Source organism: Mesoplodon mirus (assembly GCF_964341445.2).
Source record: "Mesoplodon mirus genome assembly, chromosome: 2".
NCBI lineage: Eukaryota > Metazoa > Chordata > Mammalia > Artiodactyla > Ziphiidae > Mesoplodon > Mesoplodon mirus.
Window position 1 is genome coordinate 44,400,627 of NC_138977.1, and position 20,552 is coordinate 44,421,178.

Here is a 20,552-nt window from a genome sequence, read left to right on the forward strand (position 1 = left end):
GTCCTCTGCATCGGCAGGCGGACTCTCAACCACTGCGCCACCAGGGAAGCCCTATTTTTATTATTTGAAATGCATGTGGAGAGCAAGCTATTTAAAAGATCATAGATTATTTCTTTGAATCAAGTTAATAAGCTTCTATAAATCAAGTGTTTACTGCCTAATTATTCTGCTTCCTCAGTTGAGATGCTGTTATAGAGAGGTGGCACGGGGTAGTTTAAAGGGCCCTGAATTAGAATCAGAAAATTTGAGTTTAATATCTGACTTTATGTTACCCTGGTTAATACTCTTAATGCTCTTTCTTTTTTTTTATTTGTAAAACAGGATTCATAGTGTCTGCCATATTTTACCAAGTCATTGTGAAAGTTAAATGAGATAATGCAGATGAAGGAAATTTGGGGAAATATAAAATGCCATGCCTAGGTAATGGCATTATTATCAAATATCAGGTATTCTTTAAAGTGGGGCGCACCTTACCAAGTTTTGATGGAAATGATGAGAACAAACTGAGGAAGCTCTTGTGAATAACTCAATGGACAAGGAGATTAAGACTTTGGGTTTAACTTTAGTTTAATAACAAAAGTTCAATGTGTCTCACTAAATTGTCCCCAGAAATCCTACTCCTCAAGGATATTATGGCAATATCAGGGTCACTGGTAATTTTGTCTACGCACTGAAAACCCTGGGCCCATGCCAATAGGGCTGACCCACTCTTAATGGACACTACACCTCAGTTCAATATAAGCTTTACATTCCATGAAATATTGGCTTTGTTTCCGTACAGACCTTTAGGGACAATATTGGTTTGTCCAAGAGAATTATGGACCTGCACTTCCATATTCTATTTAGCCAGCCATTGACAGATGTGCACGAGAAGCCATCAATTGTTTAGGCCAAACTCCCTGGGCTTTCATTCTGCTCCTAATTCAGATTCTCCTTGGTTACCTGAGAATCAGCACACCTGACTTCCTTGCTGCCCTCACTTCTCCCCAGAGAACACAGCACAGTCTCCAAGTTACCTGTGCATTTGCGGTTTGAATGATCTGCAAAGTTCCCCTTCCCACATTCCTGGACACACTGGGCTTCCAAGAGGAGAAATGGCCTTTCACAGCGGGTGCACTCATGGGGGCCTTGGCACTGGAGACAGTGGCTGTCACAGCCTGGAAGACACAAGTCAAGTCAACAGGAATGTGCATGGCTTTCCAAGTGGCTCCTGGCCCTCGTGGTGAAGCAGTACAACCTGGTGTGCTGAGCAAAGCAGCAGACTGGGAGTCAAGGAGCCAGGCTTCCAATTGTGACTGCCACGCTTACCAGCTGGGTGACTTGGCACTAGTCACTCCACGTCTCTGAGCCTCAGCGTTCTCTCCTATAAAATTCAGAGAACACACTGCCCCACCCAGCTCCGTGAATAAAGATCAGATTACATAATGAAAAATACTATGCAAACTATAAATTGACAGATATCAGCCATTATCATTATTATTAACTAGTCCTTGGCTCCTTGCACTGCTTCACTGAGTGTCAACCTTTCCTGACTAACCTGGTCGGTTCTCAGGGTATCACCCAAGGATGCTCCCAGGAATGTTGCCTGTGCACTTTGGGTGGGCATTCCAGGGTGTGAAGATTTTGCAGCGTTAAATTGAGGCTGAAGGGGGTACTGAGGCAGAGAAAGGTGATGGTTAGACATATGGTATTGGGAGGGTCGTGGGAGGGCAGATGGTGGGATAAGACACCCTCTCCATGTGCTCAAATGACCAGAGCGTGCAGACCTCTCCGTCTGGAGCACAGGACTGTTCAAGTTTTAAGGAAATCCAAAACTAATGGTCAAACCATATCTGTTTGTGTGGCCATATACCTCCAAGATTCCCATGTGGATTTCAAATGTAGCAAATGTTGTACTGGGGCATGGGAGAATGAAAGAGCGGACACTTGCATTAGAACAGAGAAAAACTCTTAGGAAAGAAACAAGAAATGGGATAAAAAGCCAGAGAGGAAACTGGTCACAGGCTCCTTCTTAGAACAGTAACATACAGAGGGGGCAGAAGCTTGGATGAGCACAGAGCAAGGGCTCCAGACACTTACTCTTGCAGAGGCCCAGGTCCCGGTAAAATGAGGGTGAGCATTGCTCCACACAGGCCCCGTCCTGGAGAACGTAGCCATCCATGCACTGCAGGCAGTCTGTCCTCAGAGGCCCGTGACACGCATTGCAACTCCAATCACACTCTAGAAAGAAAGTTCCTTCGATCAGCTTCCTTTCTGTCCACCCTCAGTCCCAGAGACTAATTTATGAGGACACTGGCTGCAGCTGCATGGGGTGAGTGAGGACAACATAAGAGATGTCAGATAAGTGAGCTCTAACGAGGCTCTGCTCGTAGTAGCCTGAACGCCTCTCTGAGGGTGAGTGTTTCCTAACTACGTTAGACACGGCGCGTACAAGGATCGCTCCTTCATGCAAAGCCTGTTCAAGGGAGTGGCCTATTTGCTCCCACAAACCTCATCTGACCTCCTCCAAATGCCAATAGGTAAAGGATGTCAGAGACTCAATGAAGAATGCATCTGCTCTCTCCACTGACACCAGCCACGTGACTCTCTTCCTCTCAAAAATCAGGCGTTGACCAGCACAACAGAAAGAACCACTGACATCAGACTTACAAGGGGTGTAAACGAACTGTCCAGAAATAAAGGAGTTCCTGAAATAACAGATCTCATTTAGAGCAGAGCTGACTCCTTTACATGTTCATTCACTGAACAAGCACTGACGGGATGTAGAGCCCTGAACCTCATGTGGCGGGTGTAGACCCTGCCCTCAGGAAGTTTATGTTCTAGGGGCTCCCAGCCTTAGATGCGCACCCAAGTAATTCAGGGGGGTGGTTAGAACTACAGATCATCAGGTTCAACACCAGAAGTACCGAGTCAGGCCCAGGAAGACAGGGTGCTGTGGCTATTGTTTTTGTCACTGTGATTATGCTAGTTGTTGTGGCTGTTGTTCTAGATGGTCCAGGCAATTTGGATGGGCAGTTTTGCAGTCATAAAATGCAGAGTTCTAGCTGGTAAGGTTAAGTCCTTCGTGCATGGAAGACGGGACAAAATAGCAGGATTAAGTACTTGTTTTTGAAGTCAGGTAAACTGTATTCAAGTCATGGCTTTGGCACTTTTTATCTGCATGTCTTGCACACTTTCCTTAAGCTTTTTGATCCTCAGTTTCCTTATCTGTAAAACAGGGATAAGAATAGCACCTATTGGGCTTCCCTGGTGGCGCAGTGGTTGAGAGTCCGCCTGCCGATGCAGGGGACGCAGGTTCGTGCCCCGGTCCGGGAAGATCCCACGTGCCGTGGAGCGGCTGGGCCTGTGAGCCATGGCCGCTGAGCCTGCGCGTCCGGAGCCTGTGCTCCGCAACGGGAGAGGCCACGACAGTGAGAGGCCCGCGTACCGAAAAAAAAAAAAAAAAAAAAGAATAGCACCTATTTCATAAAGCTACTGTGAAGATTAAATGGAATAATGAATTTAAGGAACTCAGCACAGTGCCTGGCACACAGCAGTTTAATAAATGTTTGCTGCTGAACTGGTTTCCTTGGAGAATGTATCTCCACTCGGCGCTGCCTCACCCCACTGTCCCTCTCCTCTAAGAAGCTGGGGAAACCTCTCATTAGTCATCTTTCTCTCTTCTTTGATGTAGTATTTCTAAGTCCCAAAGAAGCAGGTAAATGTGCACGATGGTACACGTGCTTCCAAGAAGATTTATAAAGTTAATCTCACTCATTTATTTGACTGAATCAGTCCTGAGGGAAAATGACTAAAACAGAGCCTTGAAAACTGCCAGCATAGTTATGAAACCATTTACAACAGGGAGGATTTGTGATAATCTTGTTTTTCACCACAGACTGACAACCACTGGTTAGAAGGGAAAAACTAGAAAAGGTTCTGTGGTCTTGAGGACAGCAGACCGCCTCAGTTAACAACCAAGTAGAGTTTCTTGGAATGGAACGTATGCAATTTTGCAAAACCTTAAAGCATCCCAAGTTTACTTGACAGATGTTTGACCTCCATATCTGAGCCCTAGCTTCTCTGGCAGAATTGGAAAGGTCAGAGGGGTGCGGGTGGGGGGGAATGTGGCATGGAGGAATGGAGAAGGGAAATGGAACAGGAGCAAGGGAAATCCATCCTTTAATTCTGTCTTTCCGCTTGCTGAGTCCTGCCATTTGAAGAGCAGAAGCTCCAATAATGTTAAACATTGGAAAACAAGGTAAAAGGTAGTACTCGGTTTTTGACAATGTTTGCTTATAAACTCCTGGAGGACAGGGGCTGTGTCTTCACTCACTAAAGTATGTTAAGCAAGAGATGAACAAATCAGACACAACTCCTGTCCTCATTAAGCTTAGAGTCTGGCAGTCTGGAGTTGTAAATGCAAATGCCTACGGGGCCCAGGAAGGCAATGTAAATCTTTGAAATAGGCCTGGTGTGATAGGACAGGGAATGGTGGGCACTGTGGCACCCTTAGGAGATCATGTTCCACCCAACAGAGACGACAGCTACTCATCAACCTACTGCTGCACTGTGGGAATGCAAATCCAGTACTGCCAAACCTTCTGACTTGTTCAAAAGAAACTGAAAATCTCAATTTTTGTATGTGAAGTCTTCTGATTTTTAAAAGGCAAAGAATTAAAAATTTTAAAACGCTGTTAAATTCAGTGGATCAAAAAAAAAACAAAACCACAGACCCTTGTCTTGGATTAAATACAACCTGAGGGTTTCCAGTTTGCCATCTCTGGTCTAGTTACTAAGACCTGGCATAATATCTAGTACATGGTAGATAGAGAAAAATATTTGCTTAATACATACATACATACATAATGACTTTTCATCAGAGAAAGTCTAAACATCTGATGACAGTATTTTCCCAATGTGGGAGCAGACTTCTCTAGTAAAGGGGCATCAACAAGTAGAAGACTCGTGCAATTCTGGAAAAGCTTTACCTTTGCATGTCCTGGTGGAGAAGTCAAGATAGTACTGTGGGGCACAGCTCTCATGCTGACAGTCTCCAAAGAGCAGGACCTTGTTGGGATCTCGGCAGGAGGTACAGCTGGCCTGTGAATCACAGCTTCCACAATGTGGGTCGCATGCTGAGCAGAGAGGAAAAGAAAATGACCAGATGATTACAATTGCAAATACTGAAGCACTGATCAAACCTAGACAGATGCTGCAAAGCAAAAGAGCCTCGCTCCAACCTATTTTTTAATCACGGCTCAGAACCCTACCCTGCGATCAACAGAAACAGAAAATGTTAATCCTGTTTTCCAAAATCAAAGAGGGTAATTTTATTTTCCAGAGAAGATAAATTATAAACCCAAGAACAGAAATCCCACATCCAAACTGCCCTGTGACTCAGCAACAGGATTAATTTATACTTATTCCAAGATCTCTGGAATAATAGTCCAGAGTGTCATTGGAACCTTGCTTCTTAAGGAATCAAGGCCCCTACAGTTTATGATGTAGATTCAGATTTTTGTCTGATACCAAGATTAAAATTAGGCATCAACTTATTCTGGAGCTCAGGAAATCCCATATTTTAAGATACGAAGGACTTTAAGGTGACCTGGCTTACTGACTTGCTCAGTTGTAATTCTTAGCAGTCACTTAATTTAGGCATTCAGGGATGATCTCCAAATCTGGTCATGCTTCCATCTCTGCCTGATTCAACAACTAGCATTTCTCCATTGACTGAGCTGTTCATGCTAGAAACCTTAGAGTCTCTCCTGGCACCTCTCTTTCTCTCACTTCTAATTCAATTACTTACTGGATCTTATTTGTTTGAACTCTCCTATATAATTCTCACAACTTTTTGCTTTTCTCCATACCCACAAATGCCAATACATCCAAGCCATCATCATCTCCTCCTAGACCACTATCATAGCCTCCTAATTGGTTTGAGTCCCTTGCATTCTATTTTCCATGTATCTGTAAGAGTGATTTTTTTAATTCATACTTATCAGGTGTCAGAGGACACTTTCATCTATGAACTCATATCTTTCTTCAGTCCTGGAAAAATTCCAGCCATCATTTCTGTAAATATTGCTTCTCCATCATTCCCTCCATTCTTTCTACCTAGAAATCATAATGCACATATTTGAATCCTCTCAATATAATCTCCAAGTCTCTTGTCTTTAACTCTTACTCATTCTTCAGTCTCTTCTTCAAGAAGGCCTTCCCTGACTCTCCAGGATAGAACAGGCCTCCCAGGTACTGTTCTTATACCTTTCATTCATGCCATACATAAAAATGTTCAATTTCAGCGATTATTTACCATCTGTACCCTTTACAGCTGTAAGTTTCATGAAAGCAAAGACGAGGTTTCTGTTGTTCCTTGCTATAGTCCCCAGCACCTAGCTGGTTATCTGTAATTTTGTTGGTGTTCAATAAATACTTGCAACATAAGTGAAAGAAGCCAGATATTGTAATTATATATACTCAAGCACTAGCATCTCTGCCTCCCTCTGAAATTTTCTCTCAGCATGTGTCAGAGGAAAAGTCTAGAGAGTGATCATGTGAGTTTTAGTGCTAAAGGATATCAAAGTGTGTGGCACAGTGCAGAAAAATGACCTCCCTCTAAAATAAAAAGAAACTCCTTTTGTTTCACCTACAAGAAAAGCCACTGGTATAAAATATTTGTTAGAATATGTAGACTTGTAATTAAAGGTCCTAGGAAAATTCTGGATTGGATTTTAAAACAGTTTGAAAATATTAGAAAAAAATGTTTTTATTGTTGGAAACTTATATGACACTAAACTTTTATCCTTTTGGGAGGTAGGATTTCTACACATATTGTATCTTAGTTTTGCCAAAGGGTTTGACAAAAACCCTAAATATAAACTTGTGAATACAAAAATGAAGTGGGGTCTACCAGCTGTAAGTGGATTTGAAGATGGTTGAAATACATACTCAGAAAGTTGTCAGTAAATCTTTGTAATTGGAAATGAATGTCTTTAGTAGAGTATTATGATGAAGTCTTAATTTCTTAGTTGGCCAATATTTTTATTAATTACTTTAATGAAAACAAAGAAATTATGCTAATGATATTTAAATATGACACGTACACTTACATAGGATACACGCATAGTTAAGTTTCACCAGCTGAAAGAAAAACTCAAACTTATTTTGGCCCATTGTATCAATAAACTAAAAGTAATCAGATGAAATAAGCTAAACTGTAAGTAAAGTGCTGCATTTATGTTCTATAACCAGTTGTACAAACAGAGGGGACACAAGGCCCGTTTAGAAAGCATTATTATAAAAAATGATCTAAGAATCTTAGTTGATTGAAAGCTTACTAAAAGTTGATATGGTTACTAAAGAAACTAACACAATCTTAAACTGAAGAGCCTCCATGTAACCTCAATGTCAGCTGGACACCCTGCTGGACATGGAGCTGCAAAACAAGGCCCCTGTACTGACAGCTGAGAGTTTTTTATAGTTTACTTCCTCAAGCTTCTGTCTGCCTCTGTGGTCTTGAATCCTTCTATGAAGTCTCTCATTCCCAAAGCATAACTCAGCTCCTTCACTGACTCCCAAAAGAAATGGGGTCCCGCCGAGCATTTGGAAATGTTAAAAGGCAATATGAAGGATTTGGGACTTCCCTGGTGGCGCAGTGGTTGAGAGTCTGCCTGCCGATGCAGAGGACATGGGTTCGTGCTCCGGTCCGGGAAGATCCCACATGCAGCGGAGCGGCTGGGCCCGTGAGCCATGGCCGCTGAGCCTGCGCGTCTGGAGCCTGTGCTCCGCAACAGGAGAGGCCACAACAGTGAGAGGCCCGCGTACCACAAAAAAAAAAAAAAAAAAAAGACTCTATGGAGGATTTGGAGGGATGCAGTGGTGTCACACTAAGAAGCAGGGGGCTTCCATCATTTCTCTTCAAACGCTTCTTCCTCTTTGATCGAACCCCTCAGCCGTCTCCAAGGCAATCCCCAAGTGACCTTGTCTCACTCAAAGTAGTTCTGCACATAACCAAACCCCTTGAGTTCTAGCTTCCCCGTTCAGAGGGGTGTGGGTGAGGAGGCTTTTCTCCCTCTTACAATATTCAGACCAGAGGGTATTAGTCTTACTGCAGTCAGGTTGGTGTGACAATGTCTGGAGTAGCAGGAGCAGCTCTCCGAGGTCAGTGACCCCATGGAAAGAGCTAAGAGGACAGTGAAGAAGGGGCTGAGGGGACCAGAAAGCAGTGAGGGAAGCAGAGATGTATTGATACTTTAACTCTCGTTCATTGAGGAGGGAACCTCACAGCCTATGACGCCCATTCTCCCTCCCTGTTTTCTACTGTACCTCTGAGACGGTCCCCCCTTTCTGCTCAACACTCCACTGACTCCAGTCCTGCTCAGAACAGAGAAGTCCAAGCTAATGTCAGGCCTTGGAAGGGAATCATGTGAACGAGGGAGGAGCCATTCTACACTGTTCCAGAAGGAAGCCCTAGGGCTGATGAGAAACAGCCCTCACCCCCACGGATGCACCTGGCTTCCTTCCTCATCTGTAGCAGCCTGTGAGGGGGTGAGAGAGAATCTCTGCCCTGGGTGCAAGGTTGGCTCAGGTGCACTGGAGTCTTCCTCCTACTCTAGGGCACTACGGTTTCAAGTACTGAGAACCTCATTTATCATCTCTTCTTTAAAGTTCCTTCTCAACTGGTTATCCTGAAACTTTAGAGCTCAGTACGCATTTTCTAAAGGTTCCTGTAATCAGAATCTAGACAGCTCTGAAGCTCTTACTTTCTTCTATAATATGGTTATTATTATTATTGTTTTTTGCGGTACGTGGGCCTCTCACTGTTGTGGCCCCTCCCGTTGCGGAGCACAGGCTCCGCGACGACGCACAGGCTCAGCGGCCATGGCTCGTGGGCCCAGGTGCTCTGCGGCATGTGGGATCTTCCTGGACCGGGGCACGAACCCGCATGCCCTGCATCGACAGGCGGACTCTCAACCACTGCGCCACCAGGGAAGCCCCTATAATATGGTTATTAATGCCTCCCCTTAATATTGATTACATTTCCTTAAAAGCCCTTTACTGCACAATTCCTAAAATTGTCAGGCCTATAATTGTCTATAATGATGAGCATTAGAAAGGGACATTGTGGATTTTTTTTATGTATTAGAAACTCAAATAGCCCAACTTAGGGGCATACCTTACCTTACTCAGTCTTTGGATGAAGGAAACCTAAGCTTTAGCAAAGGACTAAAGTTAGAAGATGCTTAATTGAACTGAAATAGTCTATAAAATCTTATTTACATGGTAGCATAGCAAATGCATTTGTGCAGAGCAGAAGCTTCCCAGAAGAGAAATACTTCAATGCAACGTATTTTTGCCACCTATAAGCCATGTAAGGGATTCTGGTTTTTCTTTTGAACTTTTATTTCTGTGATTCCACTGCCGTGAAGAGCCTCATAAATCTAAGTCACTACTTCTATACCAACACTCTTTTGCTCTTGAATAGAATATGCAAGTGTTTCATTCGTGTCTCTTGTGTTAACAGAATCTACAGATTCTGGCAGACAGTTGATATATACCAAGCAAAGTTTTTGTTACAAAAGTAAAAAAAAAAAAAAACCAAAAAACTCTTTGCATTGATCCAAAAGGGATTTTTATCTCTGGTATCTCAACAGATGATGTAAAATGGTGGGCTCCATATAACTTCATTTCAAATGCAAATTCTTGCAAGAATCTCCATAAACTAACAGTAATACCTATCTTTGTATCTATAAAATATAAATATCTTTTACTGCTTGATTTGCCTCTCATGTCACATGACGACGATGATAACAACAGTAGCTATACTGAGAGCTTATTCTCTGCTAGGGTCCGTGCTAAGTGCAATAACGTTAGAGGTAGGCACTACTATAATCTCCCTTTCATAGAAAAAGGAAACTGAGGCCTAGTGGTTAATTCACCTGCTCAAGGTCACAAAGCTAGTGAAGTGGCAGTTAGGATTTGAACTTTAGTTACCTGATTCTAGAGCCCACTCTCCTAACCATTACTCTATAATTCCTTCAACACGGTACTTCCTAGGACAGAAAATTGAAATATCAGTAGTGTATTTGTTAACTGTCATTTTCAAAATGAGAAAAGTATAACACAGTTTTTTGGCAACTGACACTTTACTGACTGAAATAAAGTAAGCTGCCTCAGCCTATTTCAAAACTGTTCCTTCATCTGTGAATCACTTTCTAATTCTTTTTCCACCCAGATTTGCCCTTGCCCTAATTTATCCTAACTCTTTGTGCATGACTCAGGTAATTAATCATATTTTAACTTATTTGAGAACTAAGATATCTATACAAGTAACTTTCATGCAAGACAAAATAAACTACTGTTTGGGCAGAAACTGAATACTTTGTAGCATATCAAGCCTTGCATACTGTCCGTATTCAACAAATACATGTCAAAAACCAATTAAACCCAGAGAAGTGCTGAGGTTCAGGCCTTTATACTAGAATGAGCTCCACTCTCTGCTTAGGATCTTGGAATTGGATCACTGGGAGAAACCATAGGAATAAACTAGCTTAACAATTTTGTGATTTTAATGAGATAACTAGAGAACAGAGAGGTTAAATGACTGACCCTATAACACACAGCTGGCACTTGCAGAGGAGATCCCTAGTCCAGCACTTCCAATTAGGCCCATATCTGAGTTATAATCTGCTAATGGCACCCCTATGCTTTGTCAATTCATTTTCTTTCTTTTCTAAAAATAAAGGCTACCAGGTGAAAATATGGAAGCAAAAAAATCCCTGTTTTCTTCCATGGCTCCAGAAGAGCAGGAAAGGAGAGAAAGTTCATTTTTTAAAACGTACGCTGACAAGTGTGGTTGTCACCGAGATAGTGCCCTGGGAAGCAGGCAGTGCTGCAGGTGCCAAGATGGGACAGAACGAGGTCGGTGTCACAGGAGGAGCAGGAGAAGGGTCCTCTGCCCTGGCAGGTTCTGCAGGAGCAGTGACATTCTGCAGACGGAAGAGACATAAAGAGAACCTATGAAGCCAAATTCCCCTTCAAAGCAGCATCCCAAGAGCCGTTAATAAAAGCCCCAGCGCAGAGAGCATTAGCTGGTCTGGTTTATTACCCCACAGTGGGCTTCCTGCCTCTCTCTCTCTCTCTCTCTCTCTCTCAGTTCCAGCCTTCTCATCTATTGCCCAAGAGAAGCTTACGGGGCACGCCAGCTCCTGTATCCAGCACTTACTTTTACAAGCTCCTCTCTCTGCGAAATATCCAGAAGGGCAATCGGGAACACAGAGATCTTCTAGCAGCAGGTACCGGGCATTCTGGCACCTCAGGCAGACACTCCCGGTGTTGTAGAGGTCAGCTGCACAGTGCTGGCACAGAGGATGGCAGTCTGGAGGGGACATGGGAGCACAGAGGAGGCACGGATGCTATGAACACAGCGTCTCATTTCTACACCAAAGGGTAAAAGGGATTGCAATGACCACTGCTGCAGCACAGCTGGCTGGACAGTAGCGCAAAGGCAGTATACATCAGTAAAGTAGAAGCTTGGGACCTGTACAAATTGCGTGTTTGAGGTTTTTAGCAAATGGCCAGGTGCAGCACAGCACAGCAACTGAGTTTTCATCCCTGTCCGATTGAACAGCCTTCAAGTCCTAGGGCAGCATGTGATAGATACTTGCCAGGGGTATAGAAAGAACTATCAGATAACAGAAACAGTTCATCATATCAGCATATCCCCCGAGAGCTCCCAGAACTCGGGTACCGTGTGCCCCTCGTTCACAGAGCCCCTAAGCTGTGCTCAGAGCCCCACGAGGCTCATCTCCCAAATGTGGCCTTCCAGAGGCAGCAAACCAGCCTCAGGCATTGGTGGGGGTGTGTGGGAATTAAGGTTGGTTGATAATAGAATTGGGGGGAAAGTTTAGTCTTTAACTAGAGGTAAAGTTACAAAGAGCTGAGTTGGAAAGTCATTTTCATGACCTGATACACAGTTCACAGAAGCTGTTGTACCAGTTGTGATTAAATCTATAGGGCAAATTATCTGGGATGGCCAGCACTGTCTCTTGTTCTCACCCGTGTAAGAGTCATCCTTTAATTAAAGAACTTGGTTGTGTTCAGCTCCCCATATAGGTGAAAATGCCCTCTGTCCTACCTTAAATGGTAACAACGCTTCAAATCCCATTTACCATCCTCCATCCCAAAGGTGGAAGAAAAGCCACAAATCCTGAATTACCCCCCAAAATGAAAAAGGAGTAAAGACCTAGGAAAAGAGAAGAGACTTCTGGTTATAGGTCCTGTCCATCTTCCCCTGCAGGATTCAAAGCACTGTTTGCAGTTGCTAAAACAGCATTCAGCGGCCACATAGGTCTTGTTTCATCCCAGTCTTGTAGATAGTGATTGTGATTTCTAGCGATATTTAGACTAAAAAATCCTTGTCAATAAAACAGATTACCTGTCCTTGAAATCTGTTAAATCAGATCTTTCTCTCCATACCCTCAGTGATACACTTTCTTAATTGCTGATCATCTGAGATGTGTTCTTTGCCAAAGAAGAGATCTCAGTCCCATACCCAGCACCCACTCATCCGCATGAGAAGCCTTTGAGACCTCTAGCCATTCCAGAAGTTGAACCCAGAGTGTCCTCCGCAAAAATCCTCTTTTAGCAGCACACAAGTGAACAGGCCCTGACCTTTCTCCGAACTTCAGGAGTTTCAAGTTACAGGCAGCCTTTTGCCAATATTAGAAACAGTTCTTGATATCCTAAGAGGCAAATTAATCCCCATTATAGCCCTTCAGTAAATTATAAAGGAAATGATGGCTGTATTGAGAGAAATCTGATAAGGAGGCTATTTCCCCCTGATTTAGTGTACGGTTTCCACACAATGCCAACCTTTTTGTTGTCTTTTTCCTGTGCTTTCCTCACACTGCCAGGAGCACTTTGAAAGTTCCTGGAGCAGATGGAGGTAACTCCGATTTATGATTACTTTAATGAGTGGGTACAGGTTAGAATTGAAAACCCAGGAAACATGACTGATTCAAGGCTCCATTATTTGAAAAGTCTTGGCCTCTTCCTCTTCAAACCCAGTGCTTACAGAGAGTGCGGGGCTCTGGCATGCGTCAACAAGATCCACAGGTGTGCAGTGGTCTAAAAACTAGTTGCATCTAACTGAGGCTTTCTCTAGTGTACAATTAGAGGAATGAAAAAGAATAATCACCAAGGGGATGCTTTGAAGAGAAAGTAAGCAGATCTCTGGAATATTTGTGGTACAATAAATAAATATTTATGGATTTGTCTGATCATGGGGATCTCTAGAATCTGTTTAAATGAAGAGTGTGATGTATATTAATTACTTCGAAAGGCACCTAGAGCTGGTTTATGGATGCTCCTTCCCGCTCTCATGGCAGCAGCTGTGAAACGCTTGCTACTCTTCCCTGGTCACCAGCCCACGCTGCCCACCCTTCCACATCCTCCCCAGTTCTTTCACCTTCTACTTGACTCAGCCCATCAAGCATGAACACCTTTGATTCTTTCCTGCCAAACCCTTTATTTCATTTCATCTCCCCTCACAGGATGAAATGGCTAATTCCTCCACCCTCATTTTTTAATCTGATTTTCAACATTATTTGAACATCATTGCAACATCAGTGCATCTTTTACCCCCATCTCTCTTCATTCTCCTTGACCTCAACCTCCAAACATGCTCCGCATTACCTACTCCCCCCAACGCTTTTCTCAACAACCTCCCCATCTCTTTTCTTTCCTTCACCACCCAACTTTCTTGCCTCCCTAACTTCTCACTTCACTGTAATCTGCCTTCAACCTCCACAGTTCAACTGTTGTATTGCTCTTGACAAGGTCTCTGACCACCTTCTAATGACCAAATGTAATGGCCTCCTCTAATTCCTAACCCACCTGAAAGGTGTGCAACACATGACACTTCGGATCACCCCCTTCTTTGACCTTCCTTCCCCTCTTAGCATGCTTTATCCTGGTGCGCCTCTCGGTCACTCTCTGCCTCTGACTGCCTGATAAGTGTAGAAATTCCTTACAACCCTTAACTTCTTCTATCCTCCTAACTTAAGTCTCATTCTCTGGAGGTCTTAAACCAGACATGGCTGTTTGCATCATTTTGGTATACAGCTACCAAAAGCCAGTGGAAAGGGCTCAAGTGTTATAGAGAGAGAGAATGGGAACTGGTACAGCCACTGTGGAAAACAGTATGGAGGTTTCTCAAAAAATTAAAAACAGAAATACCCCACGATCCAGCAATTCCACTTCTGGGTATTTTTCTGAAAAAAACAGAAACACTAAATTGAAAAGACATATACGCCCTTATCTTCACTGCAGCATTATTTATAAAAGCTGAGATATGAAAGCAACCTAAATGTCCATCAGTAGATGAATGGATAAAGAAGATGTGGTATAAATATCCAATGGAATATTACTCAGCCATAGAAAGAATGAAATGTTGCCATTTGCAACAAAAGGGATGGACCTTGAGGGTATTATGCTAAGTGAAATAAGTTAGATAGAGAAAGACAAATACCATATGATTTCACTTAGATGTGGAATCTAAAAAGCAAAACAAATGAACAAACATAAAACAGAAACAGAGTCTTAGATGAAAAGAACAAACAGACAGTTGCCAGAAGGGAGAGGGTGGGCGGGATGAATGAAATGAGTGAGGGAGAATAAGAGGTACAAACTTCCAGTGACAAAATAAATAAGTCATGGGGATGAAACCCACAGCATGGGTATACAGACAATAATAGTATAACAACTTTGTATGGTGACAGATGGTAACTAGACTTATCGTGGTGATCATTTTGTATTAGAAATATCAAATCACCATGCTGTGTACCAGAAATTACCATAGTGTTGTAGGTCAATTATACTTCAATAAAAAAACAAAAGAGGGAGTTGTGGAGGCTCCATAATCACTCAAGGCCTCTGCCTCTCTCCATGGCTCCATATTAAGCCTTAAAAGAGGCATCAGATCAATCACCAGACATACCACATTGCATGATGGAGCGAGTACCCAGAGGCAAGGAGAAATCAATAAATGACACTGAAAATATAAAACAATCAACCGCAGGTTGCCCAAAGCATCACATTAATCCGAGTTAGTTTACAGTTTCACATTACACACGAGACTGTAACTATTTGAGTCTGCAAAGTTCAACTCTTTTTGTTCGCCACCTGTATTTATTCCTTATTCATTTATCCATGGCTTAGAAACTCATACTGAACACCCAATCCTGTGAATGGACCCCAAAACAACAGTCTGATTGGGTTCTGTGTTAATACATTCCTGCAAACCTCTCTTCCCAACTCTGTCTTATACAAGCCCCCAACAGAAGACCACACAAAACCAATATGCTCTCAAACCTTGCTCTGGAGTCAATCTGAATTTGACTGATTTTTATTAAACCAACCAGAAAAGAAAAATAAATTCCTAAAACCTAGGAAACACCTTTGTCTTAAGAGACTTGAAGTCAAAATCGCTTTGCAGGAGAGAATTCCTTGGGAGAGCTCAAAATGAGTTATGATGTACAGGGAAAGAAGCCAGAAATCAGAGCAACGGGGCTTGAGGATTAATCCCAGTGTTCTGATTTACAATCAGAAAAGCATCGTTCCCGAGGGCAGGCTGCTCAGTTGTGACAGGCTACAAGTGGCCAGTCCCCCTGGGCACCAACTGTAGGTAAGCTTCAGGCTCAAGCCCCAGAGGCTACTGTAATCTTCTATGCAGAGAGGGGGCTCAAAACAGGGAGCTTACGGTTTTATTTTTCTGACTACAAAGTGAGCCATGGAAGAAAATATGAAAAACAATTTTACATAGTATAAATGAACATAAAAATCCCCCGTGGGCCTTTTAGAATAAATAACTACTAACATGGATATTTTTCTCTTAGTTCTTTTTCTATACAACTTTCCATATGTAGATTTTTACATAGATGAGATTATATTAAATATTGTCATATAATAACTTTTTTTTCACTCAGTACCATCAGCATTTCCATGTCATTAGGGACTCTTCATAAACATCATTTTTAGGGGTTGTATAATATTCCAGCATTGAATAAACAAATAAAAATTTACCATTTTTCTTATACTTGATCATTTACTTCCAATTTGCCCACTTTTATAATGAAGGCCATGATAAGACCCTTGCGCATTTTAGATTATTTGCTAAAAGACAATGTCAGGCTTCCCTGGTGGTGCAGTGGTTAACAACCTGCCTGCCAATGCAGGGGACATGGGTTCAAGCCCTGGTCCGGGAAGATCCCACATGCCGCGAAGCAACTAAGCCCATGCACCACAACTATTGAGCTTGCGCTCTAGAGCCCGCAAGCCACAACTACTGAAGCCTGTGTACCTAGAGCCCATGCTCCGCAACAAGAGAAGCCACCTCCATAAGAAGCCCACACACCACAATGAAGAGTAGCCGCCGCTTACAGCAACTAGAGAAAGCCCGCGCGCAGCAACAAAGACCCAACGCAGCCAAAAATAAATAAATAAATAAGTAAATAAATTTATTTTTTAAAAAGTTACATCCAAGATACATTCTTGAGACTGTTTCATTGTAACTTTGCCTGCACTAGGAAATTTTTTTAAATTTATTTTTTATTGAGGTATAGTTGAATTACAATGTTGTGTTAATTACTGCTGCAGAGCAAATGACTCAGTTATACATATATATACATTCTTTTTCATATTCTTTTCCACTGTGGATTATCACAGGATATTGAATATAGTTCCCTGTGCTATACAGTAAGACCTTGTTGTTTAAGGAAATTTTAAAATAAAAAAACTATCTTGGCTAATTCGGTTGGTGAAAATTGGTGTTACATAGTTGCTTTGGTTTGGATTTCTTTTATTGTAAGTGAGACTGAGCACTTAAAAAAATCTTTCTTTCAAACAACAAAACTGTTCAAATGTCTACTGTACTCACAGAGCTTTCAGTATGGTGGGGACAAGGACCCTGGATACATAATTACATTTAAGTATGAAATCTGTGTAATCTCATAATAATTTGAGATATCATCCAGTGAGTTCTTTCCTCATCCACTGCAACCATCCCGCATTAGACCATGGAGTGTGGGCCACCATGTGCTCCCAGAGAAAGTTAGCAGAATCAAACCAGCACAGATACCAAATTCACAGAGCCCAGGGCACAGGTGAAAGATAGAAGAAAAAACAAACTTGACTGTGGAAATTGGAGCTAGGAGACCCAGGCCCTCCCCCACCAATATGACCCCTACACTCTCCACCTCTGTACCCCAGCCTAGAAAAACCCTTTGAGCTGGAGAGGAAGAAGGAGCAGAGAGACCATTCAATTTGCCTCTCCCCTCCCCTCCTGTGGAACAGGTTGGAGGTAGCTGAGTGGAATATTCAAGAATCCAACAGTGAAGTGGACTTAGGCTGGGCTTCTTGACTTAAAGAAAGTTGTCTCCAAACTGAGTCCTTTGTCATGAGGCAACAGAGACGGTGGCACAGTGGGATGAGCAACAAGAGAGTGTAAGGCAGACGCTTAGACACGGGACTGCCTTGAGACTATTGCAAACTTTTGTAAAATGCAAACCAGGTAAGCCCAGGGACCATGGAAGTCTCTGACGGTGTACCAGCTCGGTCCAGGAAGCAGGTAAAGCTGCCTGGAGGAGGCTGAGACAGAGATGAGTGGGAGTCAGCTGCTGGAGGAGATGGGCAGGGTGACAGAGCTTGGAAGAGGTCCCAAGAAGAAAACATGCAAAAACCCAGAAGCGCAACAGAACAGGATGCCTTTAAGGAACTGAAAAAAGTTCAGTATGGCTGCATCTTGAAGAACATTCGAAAGAGCCACTCAGGACCTGGCTGTGCTAATTGTGAAATACCTTGTAAGTCATGAAAAAGTGTATGGACTTATTGTCATGGCGATTGGAAATGGGTTTGTCTATGTGTATACCAGTCTATCTACTGAAGTCTCTGTGTTATTATTACAGGTCTAAATGAGAAATTGTTGTATGAAAGGTAACTAGTGATGGCAGAAGACATTAAAACCACAGCAAAGAACCAACAATCCAAGAAAACTCTGACACACAGCAGCTTTCAATGTGAAATTTTCTGGGGCGAGGAGAGGGGTCCCTATGTTTCTGTCCCCCTCCCCCTTCCATTACGTCCACAGAAGACCCTTCTCTGTTCATAACATCCACTGCTGAACAGTTTTCTAAAGGCTTATGCTAGAGGAGGCATATTAGGAAAACTAAGAATAATACAGTGTAAGTATACGAAGGCTTCTGTGACCAGGAAAGGAGATCTCAGGTGTCCCCTGAGAAAGAAAACCAACACACCAGTGGTTTGTCTTTCAGGCACGACCAGGGAAGACCTTTCCACAAACTGTCAGCTTCTAAAACGCCTTTAAGATTCAAAACAAAGTAGAATTTGGCACAATCAGTAGTACCTAGTAGGGAGCCCTTATCAATTTGTTAAATGAAAGAAAAAAATATTGGAGTCAAAATACTAGGAAATTGTGGAATTTGGAGGCCCATGAGAAACTTCACCTGGACTGCACCACCTGGTTCTCAAAATCCACTCCAGGCCAAGAGGAACAGGGCACTACTTGGCTGTGTGTGTGGCAATTTACAACTGCTTTGTCAGTACAGTTTGAGAGAATGAAGAGAGGAATCTCCCCATGGCCAGCCAGATGTATTAATTATACCATCCAAACATAGTTAAGAGGTGTTAGGAGCCCATCTCCAGGCGCTGCAGGAGGTGACTGACTACGTGTCCCAGGGAACTGCTACGACACCAGTCACTTCATGCACAGTAAAATCTAGGGGCATATTCTCGAAGAAATTAAACTGATTGGGAAGCAAGTCTTGAATCCTTCTTGGTAGGTGGTGACCATCTGACAAATCCTGATTCAGATCCTGGCTGGACCCACACTGGTAGGAGCACAACTGTCAGAAATGGTGTTCTTAAAATGCCAGTATTCTCAGAGAGGCCGACAAACCACAGAGTGAATAATCCTGTAATCCTCCTCACCCCACCTTCCATGCCCATTCCTCCCCACAGGTGATCTCTGGAACGAGTTCACAGGATACACTAGAGGAAGTTTATACTGTCACTGCTTAATTTGTACCAGGACCGCAGTTACTAAAATAGGGGAATTGAGTTTCCAACCCACCAATCCAGCAGCCTCTGCAAGGATTAACGGCCCATCATAAAAGCCCCATCTGTGCAGGAAGGCATTTGCATCTGACCTTCCTGTCTGTAATCAAAAAAGGAGGCTAACCTCAAATATGTCTAAATGGTGAGCATGCATCCATTAATTGCTTAAAAACAGAGCCTATTTTGAAGCCCGTCTCTCAGAGTCCTCTCATAGCTACTCAGTAAGTAAATCCTTATTTGTCACTATTTCAATTATAGTAAAGAGTCTTTAAATAAAAGACTTATTAAGGATGACAAGGAGAGGAGAGAGACCCAGGATACATTTAGGTGTAGCCTGTTTCAGATTACTGGTATATTATAAACATGTGGAGGGGGAAGGGCAGATGGACTTCCAGTTGTTTGTATATGTGCCTGCTTACTAACAAACCTGGTGAATTAGCACTTAAAACAAAGTAATGAACACATTATAAGGGAGCTTGGAAATGGAGTATTGACTCGAGCTGAAATAAATGCACTTCTTGTTTTTAAGCAAGCAGAAGATTCCATTTGTTTTCTAAATATGCACAGCATGCATACATACTAAAAATGTAAATACATAAAAAAATAATATTTTGACTCAGCAGTGGCAATATCCTCTAATATGTCACCCTGCAGCTGTGAGGAAATTATATGTGGTCATCACCGTGTGATATTATCTTCAAATCACAAAGGCTCTGCTTCAAGGATCAGTGAGGATTACGCACAATCATGATGGATGGAAGCACACGGCAGTAAAATGACTTATTTCACATCTTTGGAACAAAGTCAAAACAGCTTGAAGATATTAAAGTAAATGTGTACTGTTGAAGCAGTGGCTTTGGATGTTGGTTTTATGGGGCAGTGACCCCTTAGCTGATAAATAATGGACCTATAAAGACAATTTTAGACACATAGTGAGGTTTGTTTTTTTTTTTTTTTTGCGGTACGTGGGCCTCTCACTGTTTCGGCCTCTCCCGTTGCGGAGCACAGGCTCCGGACGCGCAGGCTCAGTGGCCATGGCTCACGGGCCCAGCGGCTCCACGGCATGTGGGATCCTCCCGGACCGGGGAACGAACCCATGTCCCCTGCATCGGCAGGCGGACTCTCAACCACTGCGCCACCAGGGAAGCCCCATAGTGAGATTTTTAATAATGTCCTATCAGTCGATTAGGTTCTTAATGAAACCACATTAAATGTGTTTGGAAGCTGTTAAAATAATCAGCACTTGTAGCTGTTCCTAATCAGGTGAAAAAGGAATGATTCCATGCTGAAGCTCAGGGTCCATAAAGTGTGTATAGACTGAATTCTGATGCCACTTTTAAAATTGACAGGGTTCTACTTGTGAGACAAGTACAGTAGGAATCCAGAAAATAACATATGAATGGCAGAAGAAAAAGAAGCCTCCTCTCTTCCCCTTT

General features: G+C 42.8%; 1 protein-coding gene across 1 annotated transcript in view; it reads right to left on the bottom strand.

Moving 5' to 3' along the window:
- The window catches only part of FRAS1 (Fraser extracellular matrix complex subunit 1), a 471,586-nt gene that overhangs the window by 159,809 nt on the left and 291,225 nt on the right, over positions 1-20,552 (bottom strand). Inside the window, exons 21-25 of the mRNA XM_082632535.1 lie at positions 11,210-11,362; positions 10,827-10,973; positions 4,971-5,117; positions 2,080-2,220; positions 1,017-1,157 (exon numbers count right to left, since the gene is read on the bottom strand). Coding sequence (XP_082488661.1) covers positions 1,017-1,157; positions 2,080-2,220; positions 4,971-5,117; positions 10,827-10,973; positions 11,210-11,362 — 729 coding nt within the window. The remainder of the gene's footprint in view (positions 1-1,016; positions 1,158-2,079; positions 2,221-4,970; positions 5,118-10,826; positions 10,974-11,209; positions 11,363-20,552) is intronic.